General features: G+C 36.7%; 1 protein-coding gene across 1 annotated transcript in view; it reads right to left on the reverse strand.

The window, feature by feature from the left end:
• The window catches only part of GOLT1B (golgi transport 1B), a 208,768-nt gene that overhangs the window by 172,860 nt on the left and 13,408 nt on the right, over positions 1 to 22,500 (reverse strand). Inside the window, exon 2 of the mRNA XM_053719128.1 lies at positions 14,524 to 14,615. Coding sequence (XP_053575103.1) covers positions 14,524 to 14,615 — 92 coding nt within the window. The remainder of the gene's footprint in view (positions 1 to 14,523; positions 14,616 to 22,500) is intronic.

Here is a 22,500-nt window from a genome sequence, read left to right on the forward strand (position 1 = left end):
CTGAACACTTTGTCAAAGGCCTTAAAGTCTGTTTAAACTTAAGTGCCAAACCGGCAACAGTATTTCACAAACCGATCCGTTACCGTACTACCAACTAACCGTTGTAAACAATTCTCTAGTGAGGATAATATGAGACCCTTACTGTGGAATGATTTATGTTTCACATCACTATATATTTAGTTGGTTTATTATCCAAGGACATAACTATAAAAAAATATAAGCTTGTGTTAAAATGTGAAGATAGAGAAGGAGCGGCTGATATTATTGAATCTGTTGTTAGCCAATACAATGATTATAAATATTTAGTCATAGAGAAAATAAAATCTGGAACATTTAAAACATTTCAAGACCTGGTCAATTTCACTCTTCAAAATGATGCTGATCACAGTATGGTATCTCCGCTTGTGGATATCTGTGCAACATTTCAGGCATCCAGTGCAGATTGCGAGAGGGGATTCAGCCTTATGAACAAAATTAAAACTAAATTGAGGAACAGACTAGAAGAGAAACATCTTAATATGCTGATGTTTACAAAGTTGTATCTTCTTCACTGTGACTCTGTACTGCACTGGAGAAGGTCCAAAGACAGAAGAATACAGCACAGAAGAGGAGTTGGGGTGAAGAAGATGACATCACCACAGAGTCTGGAGAACCTATGGGGCGGCATTTAGGCTTTGTTCCCTGTGACTCTAGAGAAACTGTACTACACTCAAGCCCTGTTCTTTGTGAGTCTGCACCGCACTCAAGCACTTTTCTATCAGACTGATAGTACAAATCCAGTAAAAAATATTTACATTTTAACTAATGTTTTTTTCTTATATATGAGTAAAAAATGTGTTAGTATTAAAGGGACAGTATACACTAATTTTCATATAACTGCATGTAATAGACACTACTATAAAGAATAAGATGCACAGATACTGATATAAAAATCCAGTATAAATCAGTTTAAAAACTTACTTAGAAGCTCTCAGTTTAGCTCTGTTGAAAAGGTAGCTGGAAAGCCCACTGCAAGTGGCAAATAAGACACTCCCCCCTCCCCCCTTCTTATGCATATGAAAGGCCCTTTACACAAACAGAAGCAAGCTGTAGTAGGTAGCTGATGGTATTCTCATAAAAATATATGCAAGGTAGAGATGAGCGCCAAAAGAAGGCTGAGGATAGGGTAGGGAACGCCAAAATAGGCTAAGATAAGCTGGTAGAATGTAAAATTAAAAATTACAAATTATTTATTCCACACAATAATTATAATAATAAAAAAAGAACAATATACACTGATAGTTGTTCATGGATCCATGTTACAAATGATAGCAAATTACAGTGTTGGGTAAAATACAATACAATATAATAATAAAAACAATTATAAATACTGATAGAATCAATATGGCTGATGATAAAGCCTTTTATGCTGAGTGTCTGTTAAGTGATTAACACCTTGGTTGAGTCCAGTAAGTGTAAGATGCTCCTGGTAGGTAGTATAGGGTTAATTGTAATCCAATACTGTGCAGGAGAAAAAAAATAGCGAAGTTTAAGTGTGATCAGTGTCCAATACAACAATTTAGAAGTCTAAAAAATGAAAAAATGCAAAAAATCCAAATAATGCAAAAAGTGGTGAAAAATGTGTGTTCACTCTATGTGATGAAAAAATGATGATAAAAAGATGATGAGATCCCTCCAAAAAATGTGTTATAGAAAAGATGAAAAAAGATAAAAAAAAGGATAAAAAAATAGTGTCAATTTTAAAATCCAAAGTGATGTTGGTGATGTCAGTGCAAATCAATCAATGGTTCAGTGTTGATACGATGTTTTGACAATAAAAATAAGATTATGCAAAAAAAATCCTGAAAAAAAGAAAACAAACAATACTCTAATATATGCAATCTGTACAATAGATATATCAGTATTATGCTTACTCAGATCTGTCGACGCGTTTCGGCCATATACCTCTGGCCTTTATCAAGACTAATAAAATGAGTAAGCTCACAGAATTTATAAGAGTTATGGCTGATGTTTTGGCGCCAAACACTAATAAGCCACGCCCCCTTCCTGTTTGGTAGCATTGTGGGTATGGGCGAAAGCATTTATTTTGCTTATGTTATTGAGATCATTATTGTGTTCTTAAAGACATGTGTAATTATAAATTTTCCTTTCCAATATATATGGCTAATTCGTGTGTGTCCTAATATGGATTTATTGTTCGTACATACACTTCCAGTTTCGCTAGCGGATCTAGCCCTTACTTCCGGTTTAGCCCTTACTTCCGGTTTAGCTACCCTATGTGACGTTTTAGTCCTGGATAGTCATATCAATTCTTATGCTAATGTGTGTGAATAATTTCATTGCGACTTATCTTAGCGGTCTGTTTATATAGGCTCTATTCTTTCTCTCTAATTTCTAAGTCCTGCATGTGTTGTTTTTGTTTACCAAACAGGAAGGGGGCGTGGCTTATTAGCGTTTGGCGCCAAAACATCAGCCATAACTCTTATAAATTCTGTGAGCTTACTCATTTTATTATTTTTATTGTCAAAACATCGTATCAACACTGAACCATTGATTGATTTGCACTGACATCACCAACATCACTTTGGATTTTAAAATTGACACTATTTTTTTTATCCTTTTTTTATCTTTTTTCATCTTTTCTATAACACATTTTTTGGAGGGATCTCATCATCTTTTTATCATCATTTTTTCATCACATAGAGTGAACACACATTTTTCACCACTTTTTGCATTATTTGGATTTTTTTCATTTTTTCATTTTTTAGACTTCTAAATTGTTGTATTGGACACTGATCACACTTAAACTTCGCTATTTTTTTCTCCTGCACAGTATTGGATTACAATTAACCCTATACTACCTACCAGGAGCATCTTACACTTACTGGACTCAACCAAGGTGTTAATCACTTAACAGACACTCAGCATAAAAGGCTTTATCATCAGCCATATTGATTCTATCAGTATTTATAATTGTTTTTATTATTATATTGTATTGTATTTTACCCAACACTGTAATTTGCTATCATTTGTAACATGGATCCATGAACAACTATCAGTGTATATTGTTCTTTTTTTATTATTATAATTATTGTGTGGAATAAATAATTTGTAATTTTTAATTTTACATTCTACCAGCTTATCTTAGCCTATTTTGGCATTCCCTACCCTATCCTCAGCCTTCTTTTGGCGCTCACCTCTACCTTGCATATATCTTTACACATTGGGCACGCTAGGGTACCCATCGAGGAGAGCTAGAGGCATCCCCCATCCCCCTTCCCCATCTGTTTTTTGCGCAGGATATACACCTTCTTTCTCCAAACGGTCATATTTACCTAGCCAGTATAACCAGCAGCAGAACAGATAATACCCTATATAGTTCCTAGTTTAAACATGGAAGATTTACATACACTAAGAAGAGAAATCAGCTTAGACATCAACAATGATATGGATAGCTCACCCGACATAGACCCAGATAGATTTGACATTCCAACACTATTTAGAGATCTAGAAAAATCTTTGGTCACTGAAGTAAAATACAAAGCGGAAATCTCGTTTCTAAACAAATGTTTAGAATTAGACCTCATTCCTCGTGGTCTGAGTATACACAAGGACTGTGCCTTTCCAATATCAGATCCACTATATGTAGAAAAATGGATAAACATTCTCTTGGAGGCTTCTAGGAATCTAATAAAGCTTATTATAGAATATAGAAGCTCCCTCCTGACTCAGTTAGACCTAGATATTAAAGATGACGAAATAATGCTAAATAACATCGAGGTTACAGAGGCGGAAGAAAAAGAAATCACTGACAGAAAGAACACAATGTTAAAAAAGGTTACCAAAGTGAGAGAAGACATCATCGCTAAGAAAACGAAAAAGCTGAATAGAGAATTGGACAGCATTAAGAGAGCTGATCCCATTGAAGCACAGTCAAACACACCCTCTCAGAACAAAACATCTAAAGAGACTATCCCACACCAAGCTAGAAACATGGTGGGCAGAGAGATAGAAGATGGATGGCACGTAGTGAAATATGGCAGGAAACAATCAAATAACAAATTGAATATAAAACACCAAGGACCAAACCGACACAACACAAGGAAAGACTCATCCAATGTACAATTCAAAGAAAGGAATTACGACACTTGGGATAGACCTGCATGGCAACAAGATGAACGCAGGCACCACCAGAACACCTATAGCCGTAACCAGGATTACCGGATGAGGAACAACAATGGTTATCATTCAAATTATGATAACAAACGTAATTTCAATTATTATTCTAATTCATATCATCGCCCATATCACTACAGAAGAAATCCACACACACCATACCATGCGAATCACTATCAACATGAAGAGAGAGAATTTGATAGACCTAGATTCCAAGCAGGGTATGGAATGGATAGGAGAGTTATCCACCAGGAAGATAGAGACGAGGTGTTTGACTACAGGAGAAGAGACTCTGACCAGAGAGAACCCAGAGGACATTTCCGCTATAACTATCGGAATAGAAGTAATGACTATAGCAGGAACAGAAATGAAGGACACCATGGGAGCTTTGATCAGAGGGAACTCTACCAAGATAGAGCAAGAAGAGAACCAAGGATGCAAGGTGCAAGACCACAAGAAGAACATAATAAAAGTACTACACTACAAAAAATAGTAGATATACCAGCCTCTACCTCGGAGTCATCTTTTTTAGGGGGAAACCCCTTACCACCAAGAGTGAAAGAAAAAATACAGAGAAAGAGAAAAAACACAGACTCGGAAGATCAGGAGATCACTACAAAACTAAAAAGAAAACCCACAGAGGAAGGAGAAGCGGCACAGCACTAAGAAAAAGATATACAATAAGGCCACAGGAAGAAGTACGTATACACGAAGAGACCCCCCACACATCGCAGACTGCCCCCCTGGTCACAAGGAAGATGACCAATGGTATATACAACTTAAGTTCGAGAGAACTAACTACACAAGAAGAAGGAATATTATCCCATGGCCTTAGCTTTGCACCCACTAATTGCCTAAACAAATTTCAGGCGTTCATTAGTACAAAAGAATTTGTGAGGAAGTTAACACTTAAGCACCACTTCCTCAAATCTCCAATAGAACGCAATTACATAGCCCCAATCGAGAATGAGCAATTTCTACACACAGGCCTAAGACCGAAATCTTCTTTTTACCCGGTGGGAAGTAAAGGGTGTGCAATTGAAACATTCGAAACGAATGTTTGTAATGACATTAGAAAATTGAGTCAAAACAGACTGAATAAGGTACGTTTCAACCTATCCAGATCCCAGATGGACACAATCAAAAGGCTAGAGAAAGACCACAAAGGCGGAGCTATCGTTGTGATGGATAAGTGCAATTACGAGGAAGAGTGCAATAGAATCTTGAGCGATTCCAAGACATACAAGAGACTACTGAGCGACCCAACAGAAAAATTCACAAGAGACTTGGAAGCTCTGACCACCAAAGCTAAAACACTGGGGATACTCAATCAGAGAGAATATAACTATATTATGGTTAAATACCCTATTACCCCAGTGTTTTACCAACTCCCGAAGATACATAAATCGGTGACTAACCCTCCGGGGAGACCGATCATATCGGGGATTGGGTCGATATCAAGCAATATGTCGGAATATGTAGATAAAATCTTACAGAAACAAGTCATCAACCTTCCATCATATTTGAGAGACTCCACACAGATTCTAACAATATTGGATAATCTAAAATGGGAAGAGTCATTTATTATGGCAACGTGTGATGTAGTCTCATTATACACGAGTATACCGCATGAAGGAGGCATTGAAGCTGTCAAGTTCTTTCTCTCTAAAGACCCATGCATTCCTGAGGCACAATGCACTTTTGTTTTAGATAGCATTCATTATATTTTAACCCACAATTATTTTAATCATGATAATAAATTTTATCACCAACAGTGTGGTACAGCGATGGGGACCAGGTTCGCGCCTAGCTATGCAAATCTGTATATGGGCCAATGGGAGCAAATTTTTTGGGAATCCTGCCCAGCTAGCGCGGACCTGGTCCTCTACGTAAGGTACATTGATGACATTTTTCTCATTTGGAAGGGAACCATGGAAGATTTACATTACACCATACAAATTATGAACAAAAATATGAGAAATTTGAGATTCACTTATGAATGCAATAAACAATCTATACACTTCCTGGATCTCAAGATAGACATAATAAATGGAGAATTTGTCACCTCGACCTTCTTTAAGGAGGTCGACTGCAACAATTACATTCACAATGAAAGCTGCCACCACAGAGTTTGGAAAGAAAATATACCGAACGGGCAACTCTTAAGGATTAAAAAGAATTGTTCAGATCCGAAAAAATGGGAAGAACAAACTCAGGTACTAAAACACAGATTCATTGAGAGAGGATACGAAGCGACACTATTGGAAGAAAAAATTGAAGAAGTGAAAGCTGTTGATAGAAAAACCCTCCTAAAATATAAAACCAGAGAAGATAAAATGGCTTCAAGAGACATTATAGATGTCCCTTTTATTACAGAATATTGTGAGAACAAACACATTATAAAAAAGATTTATAAGAAGCACTGGTCACTTTTGAAGGATGACGACATCCTGGGAGAACTACTAACGCCACATCCGAAATTTATTTATAGGAAGACGAACAACCTAAAGAACAGATTGGCTCCAACTGTGCCTAAACAACAAAAAATAGGCACAGTGGTAGACCATTGTAATAAGAAGATAAAAGGCTTCTACCCGTGCCCGAACTGCAAGGCGTGCAAAAATGGTTGGAAAACAACCTCATTTTCATCAGCACACACCAAAGAAAAATTTATGATTAACAGTCTGATAAGATGTAGTGACCATAATGTCATATACCTCATTGAATGTCCATGCAAATTACATTACGTAGGACAAACTTCTCGAAAATTGAAAGACAGAATGAGGGAGCATATATTATGTATAGAGAATAAAAGGATAGATACAGCCCTATATAAACATTTCACTACTAAACATGGAGGAAATGTTAGGGAAATGAGATTTTGTGGAATAGAGATAGTGAGAAAAAATTGGAGGAGGAAACCATGAGCAGAAACTACTCCTACAAGAGTCCAAATGGATATTTTCCCTGAATTGTCTATATCCTAAGGGCCTAAACAATAAGGAGGACCTATCTCATCTGTTCAGTTTCACGAAATAAAGCTAAGCATTGATCAGTATAGCACTCTAAGCTACTATCCGCCACAAAGATCTACCACATTACCCTCCCCTGATTTCAGTCAGATGTTCTTTATCCATTATAGTGTCCCATATATAAACATATAGTTTCTTAGTCAGGACTATACGACACTAAACATGAGTCCATTCTTTTTCAGTGATTAGCCACCGGAGTCACAAGTTTCTCATTATCCTGTTTTATTTTGTCTGGTTTTATTCATCTTTTATCAACATTTGGGTCCGATTAACCTATTCTAACCTATCGAGGCAGATGTCAGTATAAACATCTGGTGTACAATTTCAGGAGGTCCGCATTTTTATACCCTCCCCTATATGTCATTTCCTCACCATAGGTGACACCCAACTTTTAGTGTACTCTCTCTGTGTTGCCCCCCCTTATACAAATTTTATATACTTTTTATATATATTTTATATTTCTTATTAATTTATACATAGATTTTTATAAGCATCAGCTTTTTATAAGCATCAGCATTTTATGAATGGGATTTTATTTATATAGATTTTAATAATAAGTGTTTATCCTCAAGTGTATATCAAATAGTTTTATCAGCCTTGTATAATTAACATATTTTATATTTTATATTATATCTGAATTTTATATAGTCTAATGCATTTAGATCATAGCTTTTCATTGTGTCTGTACACTTTTACATTCGCTTGCAAATTCACTTTTAGATTGCTTGAAGATCCAGTCCAGAATTATGATTTGATTTATCATTTAGCTCTGCTTCTTAGCAAAGGAATCAAGCTAAAAAAGGATCAAATACATAAGGATCTTTGAGTTATTTCAGGAGTTATTCAGGGCTATTCAGGGTTATTCAGTAGTAAATAATACTTATATTTTTCTTATTGTTAAAGTGTTGCATAGTGTAAAATGTCTCAGATACAGTGCAATGGGTGTTTTGCACTTTTTAATCGTGCTACTTTTTGGAGATTTAGGGGCTGTCCTGTTTGTAAGCAGTTTTCCCTCTTAAGGGAGGAAATAGCTAAACTGCAAGCTAAGGTAAGTAACCTACCTGTTACCTCTACAAAGCTGCCTCAGAAAGAAGCCCCTCTACCCCAGAGATCAGCAAGGAGAGGCAGATGGATAACTGTAGGCTCTGGAAGAATTAGAACAGTAGACCAGAAGCATTGCCCACAACCTCTGCCATTGCAAAACTCCTATGCTGCTCTTGCCGAACACACTTGTGATGAGGAGATTGCTGTTTCTGAGCCCTCTGAAGCTGTAACAGGTAATTTAAATCTATTGGCACCTGATTCTCCAGGTAACATAACACAGGAAAGAACTGCAGATGTGTTTTTGAGAAAAAGACTGTTAGTGGGTGACTCTATTTTGAGGAATGTGTATTTAGGTGAAAGTAAAGGAGAAGCAAGGGAGGTTAGATGTCTTCCAGGAGCTACTGCTCACAGGGATAAGAATCGTATTTTGAGAATTGTTAAGGCAGCAGGAAAGGGAAGTGAGTTAGATGTGATTGTTCATTTAGGAACAAATGATCTGGCTAGTAATCATGTTGCTGCTGTTCAGAAAGAGTTTTGTGACCTAGGTAATCATTTAGAGAATGTGGCATCAACTCTATCATTTTCTGCTATTTTACCTGTGTATGGCCAGGAAGCAGGAAAGATGGAGCGGATAACAACATTTAATTCTTGGTTAGATAAGTGGTGCAGGGAACGAGGATTTGGTTTTATTGGCCATTATAGCTCTGTTTGGAAAGATACTAGGTTATTTAGGAGAGATGGCTTGCATTTGGATGCTAAAGGAACAGAGTATCTGGGAGAGGAGTTCAAATACTTTATTAGAAATCATTTAAACTAATAAAGGGGGGTAGCATTAATATATCCACCTGCCCCCCACAGCATGCCAAAACTGTTAGTCCAAGTAACAATTCTAGAAATTCTAGTAGAAAAATTCTTCGTGCCATGAGCACAAATGCTCGCAGCTTAGGAAATAAATTACCTGAACTCATTTCAATAATGACTAGGGACAACTTGGATTTAGTAGCAATAACAGAAACATGGTACAATGATTTGCATGACTGGGACATAGTCATACCTGGATACAGGTTATTCAAAAAGAACAGAGTAGGAAAGAAAGGTGGAGGAGTTGCTTTGTATGTAAATGAAAATATAAAGGTTACTGAAATTGTAGGAACAAATGATGAGGTGGAAAGTATTTGGGTGACTTTGGAAATTGGAGATAAAAATGTTTTTAGAATAGGCGTTGTATATAGGCCTCCATTGCAGGATGAAAAACTGGACAATCTGTTATTAGAAGAAATAAACAAAATGACCATGAAGGGTAAAGTTATAGTACTGGGGGACTTTAATTTGCCAGATATAGACTGGAAGATTCCTTCTGCTAGATCGGCTAGAAGCAGGTATATTCTTGAATCTCTGCTAGGGGAATCACTTGAGCAATTAGTCAAGGAACCAACTCGTAAGGAAGCTATATTAGATCTAATACTTACAAACAGTGATACAGTTTCAGATGTGTCTGTAGGTGAGAACTTAGGATCCAGTGATCATCAATCTGTTTGGTTTAGTATTCATGTGCAGGAACTGTCCACCCAGACTAAAACAAAAGTTTTAGACTTTAGGACGGCAGATTTTTCATTAATGGGAGAATACCTAAAAAACTATTTAAAGGGGAAAACTCTTATTACAGGGGTTCAAGAACAGTGGGAATTTGTGAAAAGTGCCATTTTAGATGCAACCGCACACTGTATTAGAAATGTCTGTAAAAGTAAAAGAAAGCGGAAACCAATTTGGTTTTCCAAAGAAGTAGCACATGCAGTAAAGACAAAAAAGATAGCTTATAAAAATTACAGACACACACAAGCAGATGATGATATGAAAATATGGAGACTCCAACAAAAAAAGACTAAGCAGTTAATTAGGAAGGTTAAAGCTCATGCAGAAGAGAAGATAGCACAGTCAGTAAAACATGGGGACAAAACATTCTTTAGATATATCAGTGAAAGAAGAAAAAATAAGGTAGGAATAGTAAAATTGAAATCAGTTGATGGTAGAATAATAGAAGGAGATAAGAAGATTGCAGACTGTCTCAATGATTACTTCTGTTCTGTTTTCACAAAAGATTGTGAAGATACAATGCCTACATTAAGGGATGCTACGAAAAATAGAAACAAGCTTAACAGTAATCTTTTTACAGAGGATGAGGTTTTGTTAGCATTATCAAAAATAAATGTTAAAAAGGCAGTGGGTCCTGATAATATTCATCCAAGGGTTTTAAAAGAACTTCGATCAGTGCTAACTGTCCCATTAACTGATCTGTTTAATCAGTCACTATTAACAGGAGCTGTCCCAGATGATTGGAGAATAGCAAATGTAATACCGCTTCATAAAAAGGGCAGTAGAGAAGAATCTGGCAACTACAGGCCAGTTAGTTTAACTTCAGTAGTAGGGAAATTAATGGAAAGCCTCTTAAAAGAAAGAATTATGACTTACATAAAGACAAACAATTTAGAGGACCAAAATCAGCATGGTTTTACTTCAGAGAGATCATGTCAGACTAATCTAATTGACTTCTTTGATTATGTAACAAAAGTATTAGACAAGGGTGGAGCAGTTGATGTAGCATATCTAGATTTCAGCAAAGCATTTGACACCGTCCCACACAATAAACTAATTCACAAACTATATCTCCTTGGTCTAGATTCAAAAATTGTGAACTGGGTGGAATGCTGGCTTAAGGACAGAAAACAAAGTGTCTTAGTAAATGGAGTTCATTCAGCAGAGGGGGCTGTTACTAGTGGTGTTCCTCAGGGGTCAGTTCTGGGGCCTGTTTTGTTTAACATATTTATCTGCGATATCAGCAAAGGGCTACAGGGGAAAGTATGTCTCTTTGCAGATGATACAAAAATTTGCAACAGAGTGGATGTTCCAGGGGGGGTAGACAAAATGAGAAGTGATATACAACAATTGGAGGATTGGACAAACGACTGGGATCTAAAGTTTAACACAGCAAAGTGTAAAATAATGCATTTAGGGAAGAAAAATCCAAATGTTAATTACAGACTCAATGACACTTTACTGACTGTTACAGATGAGGAACAGGACTTGGGAATTATTATTTCAGATGATTTAAAACTTAGTAAACAATGTAGTAATGCAGCGAGTAAGGCTAGCAGAATGCTTGGATGTATTGGTAGAGGTATTTGCAGCAGAAATAGTAAGGTTCTTATGCCACTTTATAGATCATTAGTTAGGCCTCATCTTGAGTATTGTGTGCAGTTCTGGAGGCCATATCTTCAGAAGGATATTAACAAACTTGAATCTGTGCAAAGGAGGGCTACCAAAATGGTACATGGTCTAAAAAATAAAACTTACCAGGATAGGCTCAATGACCTAAATATGTATAGCTTAGAGGAGAGAAGGGAAAGAGGTGATATGATAGCAACTTTCAAGTACATTAAAGGGTTTAGTAAAACTGAGGCTGTGGGTATTTTACATAAAATGGAAAATTCAAGAACAAGGGGTCATGAGCTCAAGCTAAAGGGTAGTAGATTCAGGAGTAATTTGAGGAAGCACTTCTTTACAGAAAGAGTGATTGATTTATGGAATAAACTTCCTCAAGAGGTAGTAGCAACAAACACTGTGGGGGACTTTAAAAATGCATGGGACAAGCATTAGGTAAGGTCGGGCAGACTTGCTGGGCCTATGGCTCTTATCTGCCGTCAATATCTATGTTTCTATATAGCATAGTCGAACATTCGAATCCTACTGTATTTGTTTTTCCTTTTCCACATACATGTTTGGAATTGCCCTATTTGCATAGTCATCATATTATGTTGGTATGGTTTGGCTTTTACTGTCAGAAATGTCAGCACTCAGCAGCGATATAAACCGGAACCGGAAATGGTAACCGGAAGCAAAAAATGGTAAACAAAAACAACACATGCAGGACTTAGAAATTAGAGAGAAAGAATAGAGCCTATATAAACAGACCGCTAAGATAAGTCGCAATGAAATTTTTCACACACATTAGCATAAGAATTGATATGACTATCCAGGACTAAAACGTCACATAGGGTAGCTAAACCGGAAGTAAGGGCTAAACCGGAAGTAAGGGCTAGATCCGCTAGCGAAACCGGAAGTGTATGTACGAACAATAAATCCATATTAGGACACACACGAATTAGCCATATATATTGGAAAGGAAAATTTATAATTACACATGTCTTTAAGAACACAATAATGATCTCAATAACATAAGCAAAATAAATGCTTTCGCCCATACCCACAATGCTACCAAACAGGAAGGGGGCGTGGCTTATTAGTGTTTGGCGCCAAAACATCAGCCATAACTCTTATAAATTCTGTGAGCTTACTCATTTTATTAGTCTTGATAAAGGCCAGAGGTATATGGCCGAAACGCGTCGACAGATCTGAGTAAGCATAATACTGATATATCTATTGTACAGATTGCATATATTAGAGTATTGTTTGTTTTCTTTTTTTCAGGATTTTTTTTGCATAATCTTATTTTTATTGTCAAAACATCGTATCAACACTGAACCATTGATTGATTTGCACTGACATCACCAACATCACTTTGGATTTTAAAATTGACACTATTTTTTTATCCTTTTTTTATCTTTTTTCATCTTTTCTATAACACATTTTTTGGAGGGATCTCATCATCTTTTTATCATCATTTTTTCATCACATAGAGTGAACACACATTTTTCACCACTTTTTGCATTATTTGGATTTTTTGCATTTTTTCATTTTTTAGACTTCTAAATTGTTGTATTGGACACTGATCACACTTAAACCTCGCTATTTTTTTCTCCTGCACAGTATTGGATTACAATTAACCCTATACTACCTACCAGGAGCATCTTACACTTACTGGACTCAACCAAGGTGTTAATCACTTAACAGACACTCAGCATAAAAGGCTTTATCATCAGCCATATTGATTCTATCAGTATTTATAATTGTTTTTATTATTATATTGTATTGTATTTTACCCAACACTGTAATTTGCTATCATTTGTAACATGGATCCATGAACAACTATCAGTGTATATTGTTCTTTTTTTATTATTATAATTATTGTGTGGAATAAATAATTTGTCATTTTTAATTTTACATTCTACCAGCTTATCTTAGCCTATTTTGGCATTCCCTACCCTATCCTCAGCCTTCTTTTGGCGCTCACCTCTACCTTGCATATATCTTTACACATTGGGCACGCTAGGGTACCCATCGAGGAGAGCTAGAGGCATCCCCCATCCCCCTTCCCCATCTGTTTTTTGCGCAGGATATACACCTTCTTTCTCCAAACTGTGGTATTCTCATAAAACTTTTGGGCTGGGTTAGGAGTCTGAAAATCAGAGCAATGTTATTTAAAAATAAGCAAAACTATACATTTAAAAAAAAAACAAAAAAACGTTATGGGCTATGTAAATAGATCATCTACAAAACATTTATGCAAAGAAAAAATGAGTGTATAATGTCCCTTTAAGTATATTAGGTATTTGCTATAGTATTGATAGAGCCAGTTGCTATCATTCAGAAGTTATGGATCAGAAAAAATAGAACATAATACATTAAAATAATTTCACAAAAAATAATTCAAGACATTCTCTGTTTTATTATGGTTATGGTGGCTGATAATATACTAACAACATGATAACGGGTGAAAATGTACTCTAAGGTTGAATATGTTAGCTATACTTCTCTACTCGCTCAGTGCTGCACACAGTATCAAGTTCGCACACAGAAAAAGATAATTGCACACAAAGAAAAAAAAAAATTAGAGGGAACATTGGACCTCAGCACTGTTGATGCTGATTGGCTGCTGTGCATTTCTTCATTTTTTTTTTTACCTGCAGCTGGACAGCAGTGAAGTATAATTTTTTACACAGCACTTACTCTGGTGAGCTGAGGAAATTATGAGGTAAAATATCTTCCTTTTTTACATAGAGATGCTTAGATTATATTTTCCTGTCAGCTTTTTACAGTTACACTGCATCACTTGCAAGTGATTTAGCATATGAGTATTATGTCCCTTAAACTGCGACGGATGACATATTCGGTGACAGGAAGGTATGAGGGGCTGCAGAAATGCACCCTTGAAATTGCAGGCTTATGCGAGTTTTTGTGAAATGTAATGTTGTATTCAATTACGTCTTTGAATCAATACAAATAGTTAATTTAACAAAATATTTTACTCTTTTCAAACAACATTATTGTTCATCCACAGAATGAAATAGCACAGTAGTTTAGGTTATAAACTTACGTTTCCTATAGCCAGCAGAGCTTTGTCAAAAAACAGGAGCATCCCAAAGAAGAGGAAAAAGACCCCAAAGCCGGTCAGTCCCATGCCAATCTCTGTAATGAAGGAGAATACAGACACTGTCACATTCATTAATCTGCTGAATAACTCACACCAATAATCAGCTACAGAAACGATCGTACTGATCAGCGTTTGTGCGCAACTGACAGCTTAAAGAGCGCGGTCACTGACAGTCCTTAAACCACCTGCCCCAAATCACGTCTGCATCTCTAGTAGCAAATAATGTGCTGGGTATGGTCAGCAAGTTTGTAAATGCCCTGCAGTGTGCAAATGTCTCTACTGGGCAATCATTGTGCTGGGTTCACATGAATATATACACCCTGTATATGCTGATGGCTTTGCACACATCTTTACAATTACACACATCACGGTCCATGTCACATACAAAATTTATACAGAGATTCTGTCTCATACAATATATATTATTTTTTGATTGACACGCTATGCACTTGACGTGTGACACTGCACATAATGAGTGCTTGTGTGACACTGACACAATATATGGCTTGAGTAACTTGATTCATACACGCTATCTGATCATGTAACACTGGTGCAATATGAACAAGCACATGGTATACAGTATCACCGGCCCAGCACACAGTGACTGTCACACAATCACAAAGTACATTTAGTGTTAAATGCACAGTACATAGTGTCACACGAGAACATGATATATATGGTGTAAGACTTACAGTACATAGTGTCACACAAGAACATGATATATATGGTGTAAGACTTACAGTACATAGTGTCACACGAGAACATGATATATATGGTGTAAGACTTACAGTACATAGTGTCACATAAGAACATAATATATATGGTGTAAGACTTACAGTACATAGTGTCACACGAGAACATGATATATATGGTGTAAGACTTACAGTACATAGTGTCACACGAGAACATGATATATATGGTGTAAGACTTACAGTACATAGTGTCACATAAGAACATAATATATATGGTGTAAGACTTACAGTACATAGTGTCACACGAGAACATGATATATATGGTGTAAGACTTACAGTACATAGTGTCACACAGGAACATGATATATATGGTGTAAGACTTATAGTACACAGTGTCACACAGGAACATGATATATATGGTGTAAGACTTATAGTACACAGTGTCACACAGGAACATGATATATATGGTGTAAGACTTATAGTACACAGTGTCACACAGGAACATGATGTATATGGTGTAAGACTTACAGTACATAGTGTCACACGAGAACATGATATATATGGTGTAAGACTTATAGTACACAGTGTCACACAGGAACATGATATATATGGTGTAAGACTTACAGTACACAGTGTCACACAGGAACATGATATATATGGTGTAAGACTTACAGTACATAGTGTCACATAAGAACATGATATATATGGTGTAAGACTTACAGTACATAGTGTCACACAGGAACATGATATATATGGTGTAAGACTTACAGTACATAGTGTCACACAGGAACATGATATTTATGGTGTAAGACTTACAGTACACAGTGTCACACAGGAACATGATATATATGGTGTAAGACTTACAGTACATAGTGTCACATAAGAACATGATATATATGGTGTAAGACTTACAGTACATAGTGTCACACAGGAACATGATATATATGGTGTAAGACTTACAGTACATAGTGTCACACAGGAACATGATATTTATGGTGTAAGACTTACAGTACATAGTGTCACACGAGAACATGATATATATGGTGTAAGACTTATAGTACACAGTGTCACACAGGAACATGATATATATGGTGTAAGACTTACAGTACATAGTGTCACACAGGAACATGATATATATGGTGTAAGACTTACAGTACACAGTGTCACACAGGAACATGATATATATGGTGTAAGACTTACAGTACATAGTGTCACACAGGAACATGATATATATGGTGTAAGACTTACAGTACATAGTGTCACACAGGAACATGATATATATGGTGTAAGACTTACAGTACATAGTGTCACACAGGAACATGATATATATGGTGTAAGACTTACAGTACATAGTGTCACACAGGAACATGATATATATGGTGTAAGACTTACAGTACATAGTGTCACACAAGAACATGATATATATGGTGTAAGACTTACAGTACATAGTGTCACACAGGAACATGATATATATGGTGTAAGACTTACAGTACATAGTGTCACACAGGAACATGATATATATGGTGTAAGACTTACAGTACATAGTGTCACACAGGAACATGATATATATGGTGTAAGACTTACAGTACATAGTGTCACACAGGAACATGATGTATATGGTGTAAGACTTACAGTACATAGTGTCACACAGGAACATGATATATATGGTGTAAGACTTACAGTACATAGTGTCACACAGGAACATGATATATATGGTGTAAGACTTACAGTACATAGTGTCACACAGGAACATGATATATATGGTGTAAGACTTACAGTACATAGTGTCACACAGGAACATGATGTATATGGTGTAAGACTTACAGTACATAGTGTCACACAGGAACATGATATATATGGTGTAAGACTTACAGTACATAGTGTCACACAGGAACATGATATATATGGTGTAAGACTTACAGTACATAGTGTCACACAGGAAGATGATATATATGGTGTAAGACTTACAGTACATAGTGTCACACAGGAACAGGATATATATGGTGTAAGACTTATAGTACATAGTGTCAATGTCGCACAAGTTAGTGCCATGTGAACAGTAATTAGTGTCACATGCACAGTACTTAGTGACAGTGTCACACAAGCACTCAGTATATATAGTGTCACACATACAGTACATAGTGTATATATATATATATAGTTGTGCTAATAAGTTTACATACCCTGGCAGAATTTATGATTTCTTGGCCATTTTTCAGAGAATATGAATGATAACACAAAAAGTTTTCTTTCACGCATGGTTAGTGTTTGGCTGAAGCCATTTATTATCAATCAACTGTGTTTACACTTTTTAAATCATAATGACAACAGAAACTACCCAAATGACCCTGATCAAAGGTTTACATACCCTGGTGATTTTGGCCTGATAACATGCACACAAGTTGACACAAAGGGGTTTGAATGGCTATTAAAGGTAACCATCCTCACCTGTGATCTGTTTGCTTGTAATTAGTGTGTGTGTATAAAAGGTCAATGAGTTTCTGGACTCCTGACAGACCCTTGCTTCTTTCATTCAGTGCTGCACTGACATTTCTGGATTCTGAGTCATGGGGAAAGCAAAAGAATTGTCAAAGGATCTGCGGGAAAAGGTAGTTGAACTGTATAAAACAGGAAAGGGATATAAAAAGATATCCAAGGAATTGAGAATGCAAATCAGCAGTGTTCAAACTCTAATAAAGAAGTGGTAAATGAGGGGTTCTGTTGAAACCAAACCACGGTCAGGTAGACCAACTAAAATTTCAGCCACAACTGTCAGGAAACCCAATGTGTCAACTTGTGTGCATGTTATCAGACCAAAATCACCAGGGTATGTAAACTTTTGATCAGGGTCATTTTGGTAGTTTTTGTTGTCATTATGATTTAGAAAGAGTAAACACAGTTGATTGATAATAAATAGCTTCAGCCAAACACTAACCATGAGTGAAAGAAAAGTTTTTGTGTTATCATTCATATTCTCTGAAAAATGGCCAAGAAATCATAAATTCTGCCAGGGTATGTAAACTTATGAGCGGAGAGAGTATATCTGTAGTATGGCCTAGCACTCACGGTTACCAAGTAATACCGGGGTGCAGATCAAAGAAATCCAGTATATTCATAGAGAGGAAAGCACTCACCGGGTTTAACACAGGGAATTATTTATTCCTTTACCGTAACGTTTTGGGGTGTTACCCCCGTTTTCAAACAGACCCCACATACAACAGATCTTTAAATACCCTCTCACCTCAATCACCAAGTGCAGGTGTTGCTCAGCACGGAGTGCGCGCGATCAGGCAGTGCCCGTATCATAGCAACTCCTAATAAACAAAAAACTATGTGACAACCTGGTGCATAAACATTAAAAACAATATTACAGGTTAAAACACTATGTCTAGAGCTAGCATTGTCCCAAATGGACCTACTATATCTGAAGTCTGGAACTACAAACTAAGTACTGTATATAATGATAATATTCATGAGTCGTATCCATTATTAAATTATTATTTAAACTTTTGTATTGTTTATTTTTATTCTTCCTTTTTGTTCTTGTCTTGTTCTTTGGTTATTCTGATGGTTATTATAATGTAAGGCTGATTACCCATGAATAGGCATAATAAAGTCTTTATGTCTGTCCTGGACCCTATTCAGCCAAGAGCAGCTCAAACATGTGTGTGGCACTACGTATGTATCTTGTAAGGCTTTATGCACAATAACGGATACTGATTAACATGTGTGTGGCACTACGTATGTATCTTGTAAGGCTTTATGCACAATAACGGATACTGATTAACATGTGTGTGGCACTACGTATGTATCTTGTAAGGCTTTATGCACAATAACGGATACTGATTAACATGTGTGTGCCACTACGTATGTATCTTGTAAGGCTTTATGCACAATAACGGATACTGATTAACATGTGTGTGTGCCACTACGTATGTATCTTGTAAGGCTTTATGCACAGTAACGGATACTGATTAACACGTGTGTGCCACTACGTATGTATCTTGTAAGGCTTTATGCACAGTAACGGATACTGATTAACATGTGTGTGTGCCACTACGTATGTATCTTGTAAGGCTTTATGCACAGTAACGGATACTGATTATTATGTGTGTGCCACTACATATGTATATTGTAAGGCGTTATGCACAGTAACGGATACTGATTATTGTGTGTGTGCCACTACGTATGTATCTTGTAAGGCTTTATGCACAATAACGGATACTGATTAACATGTGTGTGCCACTACGTATGTATCTTGTAAGGCTTTATGCACAGTAACGGATACTGATTAACATGTGTGTGTGCCACTACGTATGTATCTTGTAAGGCTTTATGCACAGTAACGGATACTGATTAACACGTGTGTGCCACTACGTATGTATCTTGTAAGGCTTTATGCACAGTAACGGATACTGATTAACATGTGTGTGTGCCACTACGTATGTATCTTGTAAGGATTTATGCACAGTAACGGATACTGATTAACGTGTGTGCCACTACGTATGTATCTTGTAAGGCTTTATGCACAGTAACAGATACTGATTATTATGTGTGTGCCACTACGTATGTATCTTGTAAGGCTTTATGCACAGTAACTGATACTGATTAACATGTGTGTGCCACTACGTATGTATCTTGTAAGGCTTTATGCACAGTAACAGATACTGATTATTATGTGTGTGCCACTACGTATGTATCTTGTAAGGCTTTATGCACAGTAACGGATACTGATTATTATGTGTGTGCCACTACGTATGTATCTTGTAAGGCTTTATGCACAGTAACGGATACTGATTATTATGTGTGTGCCACTACGTATGTATCTTGTAAGGCTTTATGCACAGTAACGGATACTGATTATTATGTGTGTGCCACTACGTATGTATCTTGTAAGGCTTTATGCACAGTAACGGATACTGATTAACACGTGTGTGCCACTACGTATGTATCTTGTAAGGCTTTATGCACAGTAACGGATACTGATTAACATGTGTGTGCCACTACGTATGTATCTTGTAAGGATTTATGCACAGTAACGGATACTGATTAACGTGTGTGCCACTACGTATGTATCTTGTAAGGCTTTATGCACAGTAACAGATACTGATTATTATGTGTGTGCCACTACGTATGTATCTTGTAAGGCTTTATGCACAGTAACGGATACTGATTAACACGTGTGTGCCACTACGTATGTATCTTGTAAGGCTTTATGCACAGTAACAGATACTGATTATTATGTGTGTGCCACTACGTATGTATCTTGTAAGGCTTTATGCACAGTAACGGATACTGATTAACATGTGTGTGCCACTACGTATGTATCTTGTAAGGCTTTATGCACAGTAACGGATACTGATTATTGTGTGTGTGCCACTACGTATGTATCTTGTAAGGCTTTATGCACAGTAACGGATACTGATTATTGTGTGTGTGCCACTACGTATGTATCTTGTAAGGCTTTATGCACAATAACGGATACTGATTAACATGTGTGTGCCACTACGTATGTATCTTGTAAGGCTTTATGAACAGTAACAGATACTGATTAACATGTGTGTGCCACTACGTATGTATCTTGTAAGGCTTTACGCACAGTAACTGATACTGATTAACATGTGTGTGTGCCACTACGTATGTATCTTGTAAGGCTTTATGCACAGTAACGGATACTGATTAACATGTGTGTGTGCCACTACGTATGTATCTTGTAAGGCTTTATGCACAGTAACGGATACTGATTATTATGTGTGTGCCACTACGTATGTATCTTGTAAGGCTTTATGCACAGTAACGGATACTGATTATTATGTGTGTGCCACTACGTATGTATCTTGTAAGGCTTTATGCACAGTAACGGATACTGATTAACATGTGTGTGCCACTACGTATGTATCTTGTAAGGCTTTATGCACAGTAACGGATACTGATTAACATGTGTGTGCCACTACGTATGTATCTTGTAAGGCTTTATGAACAGTAACAGATACTGATTAACATGTGTGTGCCACTACGTATGTATCTTGTAAGGCTTTATGCACAGTAACGGATACTGATTAACATGTGTGTGCCACTACGTATGTATCTTGTAAGGCTTTATGCACAGTAACGGATACTGATTATTATGTGTGTGCCACTACGTATGTATCTTGTAAGGCTTTATGCACAGTAACAGATACTGATTAACATGTGTGTGCCACTACGTATGTATCTTGTAAGGCTTTATGCACAGTAACGGATACTGATTATTTGTGTGCCACTACGTATGTATCTTGTAAGGCTTTATGCACAGTAACGGATACTGATTAACATGTGTGTGCCACTACGTATGTATCTTGTAAGGCTTTATGCACAGTAACAGATACTGATTAACATGTGTGTGGCACTACGTATGTATCTTGTAAGGCTTAATGCACAGTAACGGATACTGATTATTATGTGTGTGCCACTACATATGTATCTTGTAAGGCTTTATGCACAGTAACTGATACTGATTAACATGTGTGTGCCACTACATATGTATCTTGTAAGGCTTTATGCACAGTAACGGATACTGATTAATACGTGTGTGTGCCACTACGTATGTATCTTGTAAGGCTTTATGCACAGTAACGGATACTGATTAACATGTGTGTGCCACTACGTATGTATCTTGTAAGGCTTTATGCACAGTAACGGATACTGATTAACATGTGTGTGTGCCACTACGTATGTATCTTGTAAGGCTTTATGCACAGTAACGGATACTGATTAACATGTGTGTGTGCCACTACGTATGTATCTTGTAAGGCTTTATGCACAGTAACGGATACTGATTAACATGTGTGTGCCACTACGTATGTATCTTGTAAGGCTTTATGCACAGTAACGGATACTGATTATTATGTGTGTGCCACTACATATGTATCTTATAAGGCTTTATGCACAGTAACGGATACTGATTAACATGTGTGTGTGCCACTACGTATGTATCTTGTAAGGCTTTATGCACAGTAACGGATACTGATTAACATGTTTATGCTGGTTACCTTTCAGTGCAGTTGAGATAACAGTAAGATTGTCTATGAGATATCTATTGAGGATATGGTACACAGCGTATTGTGACTTAAGTTATACTAGTGAATGCTTGTTGTTTAACGTGTGCTGTTAATAGATACGGCTCATGAATATTATCATTATATACAGTACTTAGTTTGTAGTTCCAGACTTTAGATATAGTAGGTCC

This window comes from Bombina bombina, chromosome 6 (assembly GCF_027579735.1).
Source record: "Bombina bombina isolate aBomBom1 chromosome 6, aBomBom1.pri, whole genome shotgun sequence".
Lineage (NCBI taxonomy): Eukaryota > Metazoa > Chordata > Amphibia > Anura > Bombinatoridae > Bombina > Bombina bombina.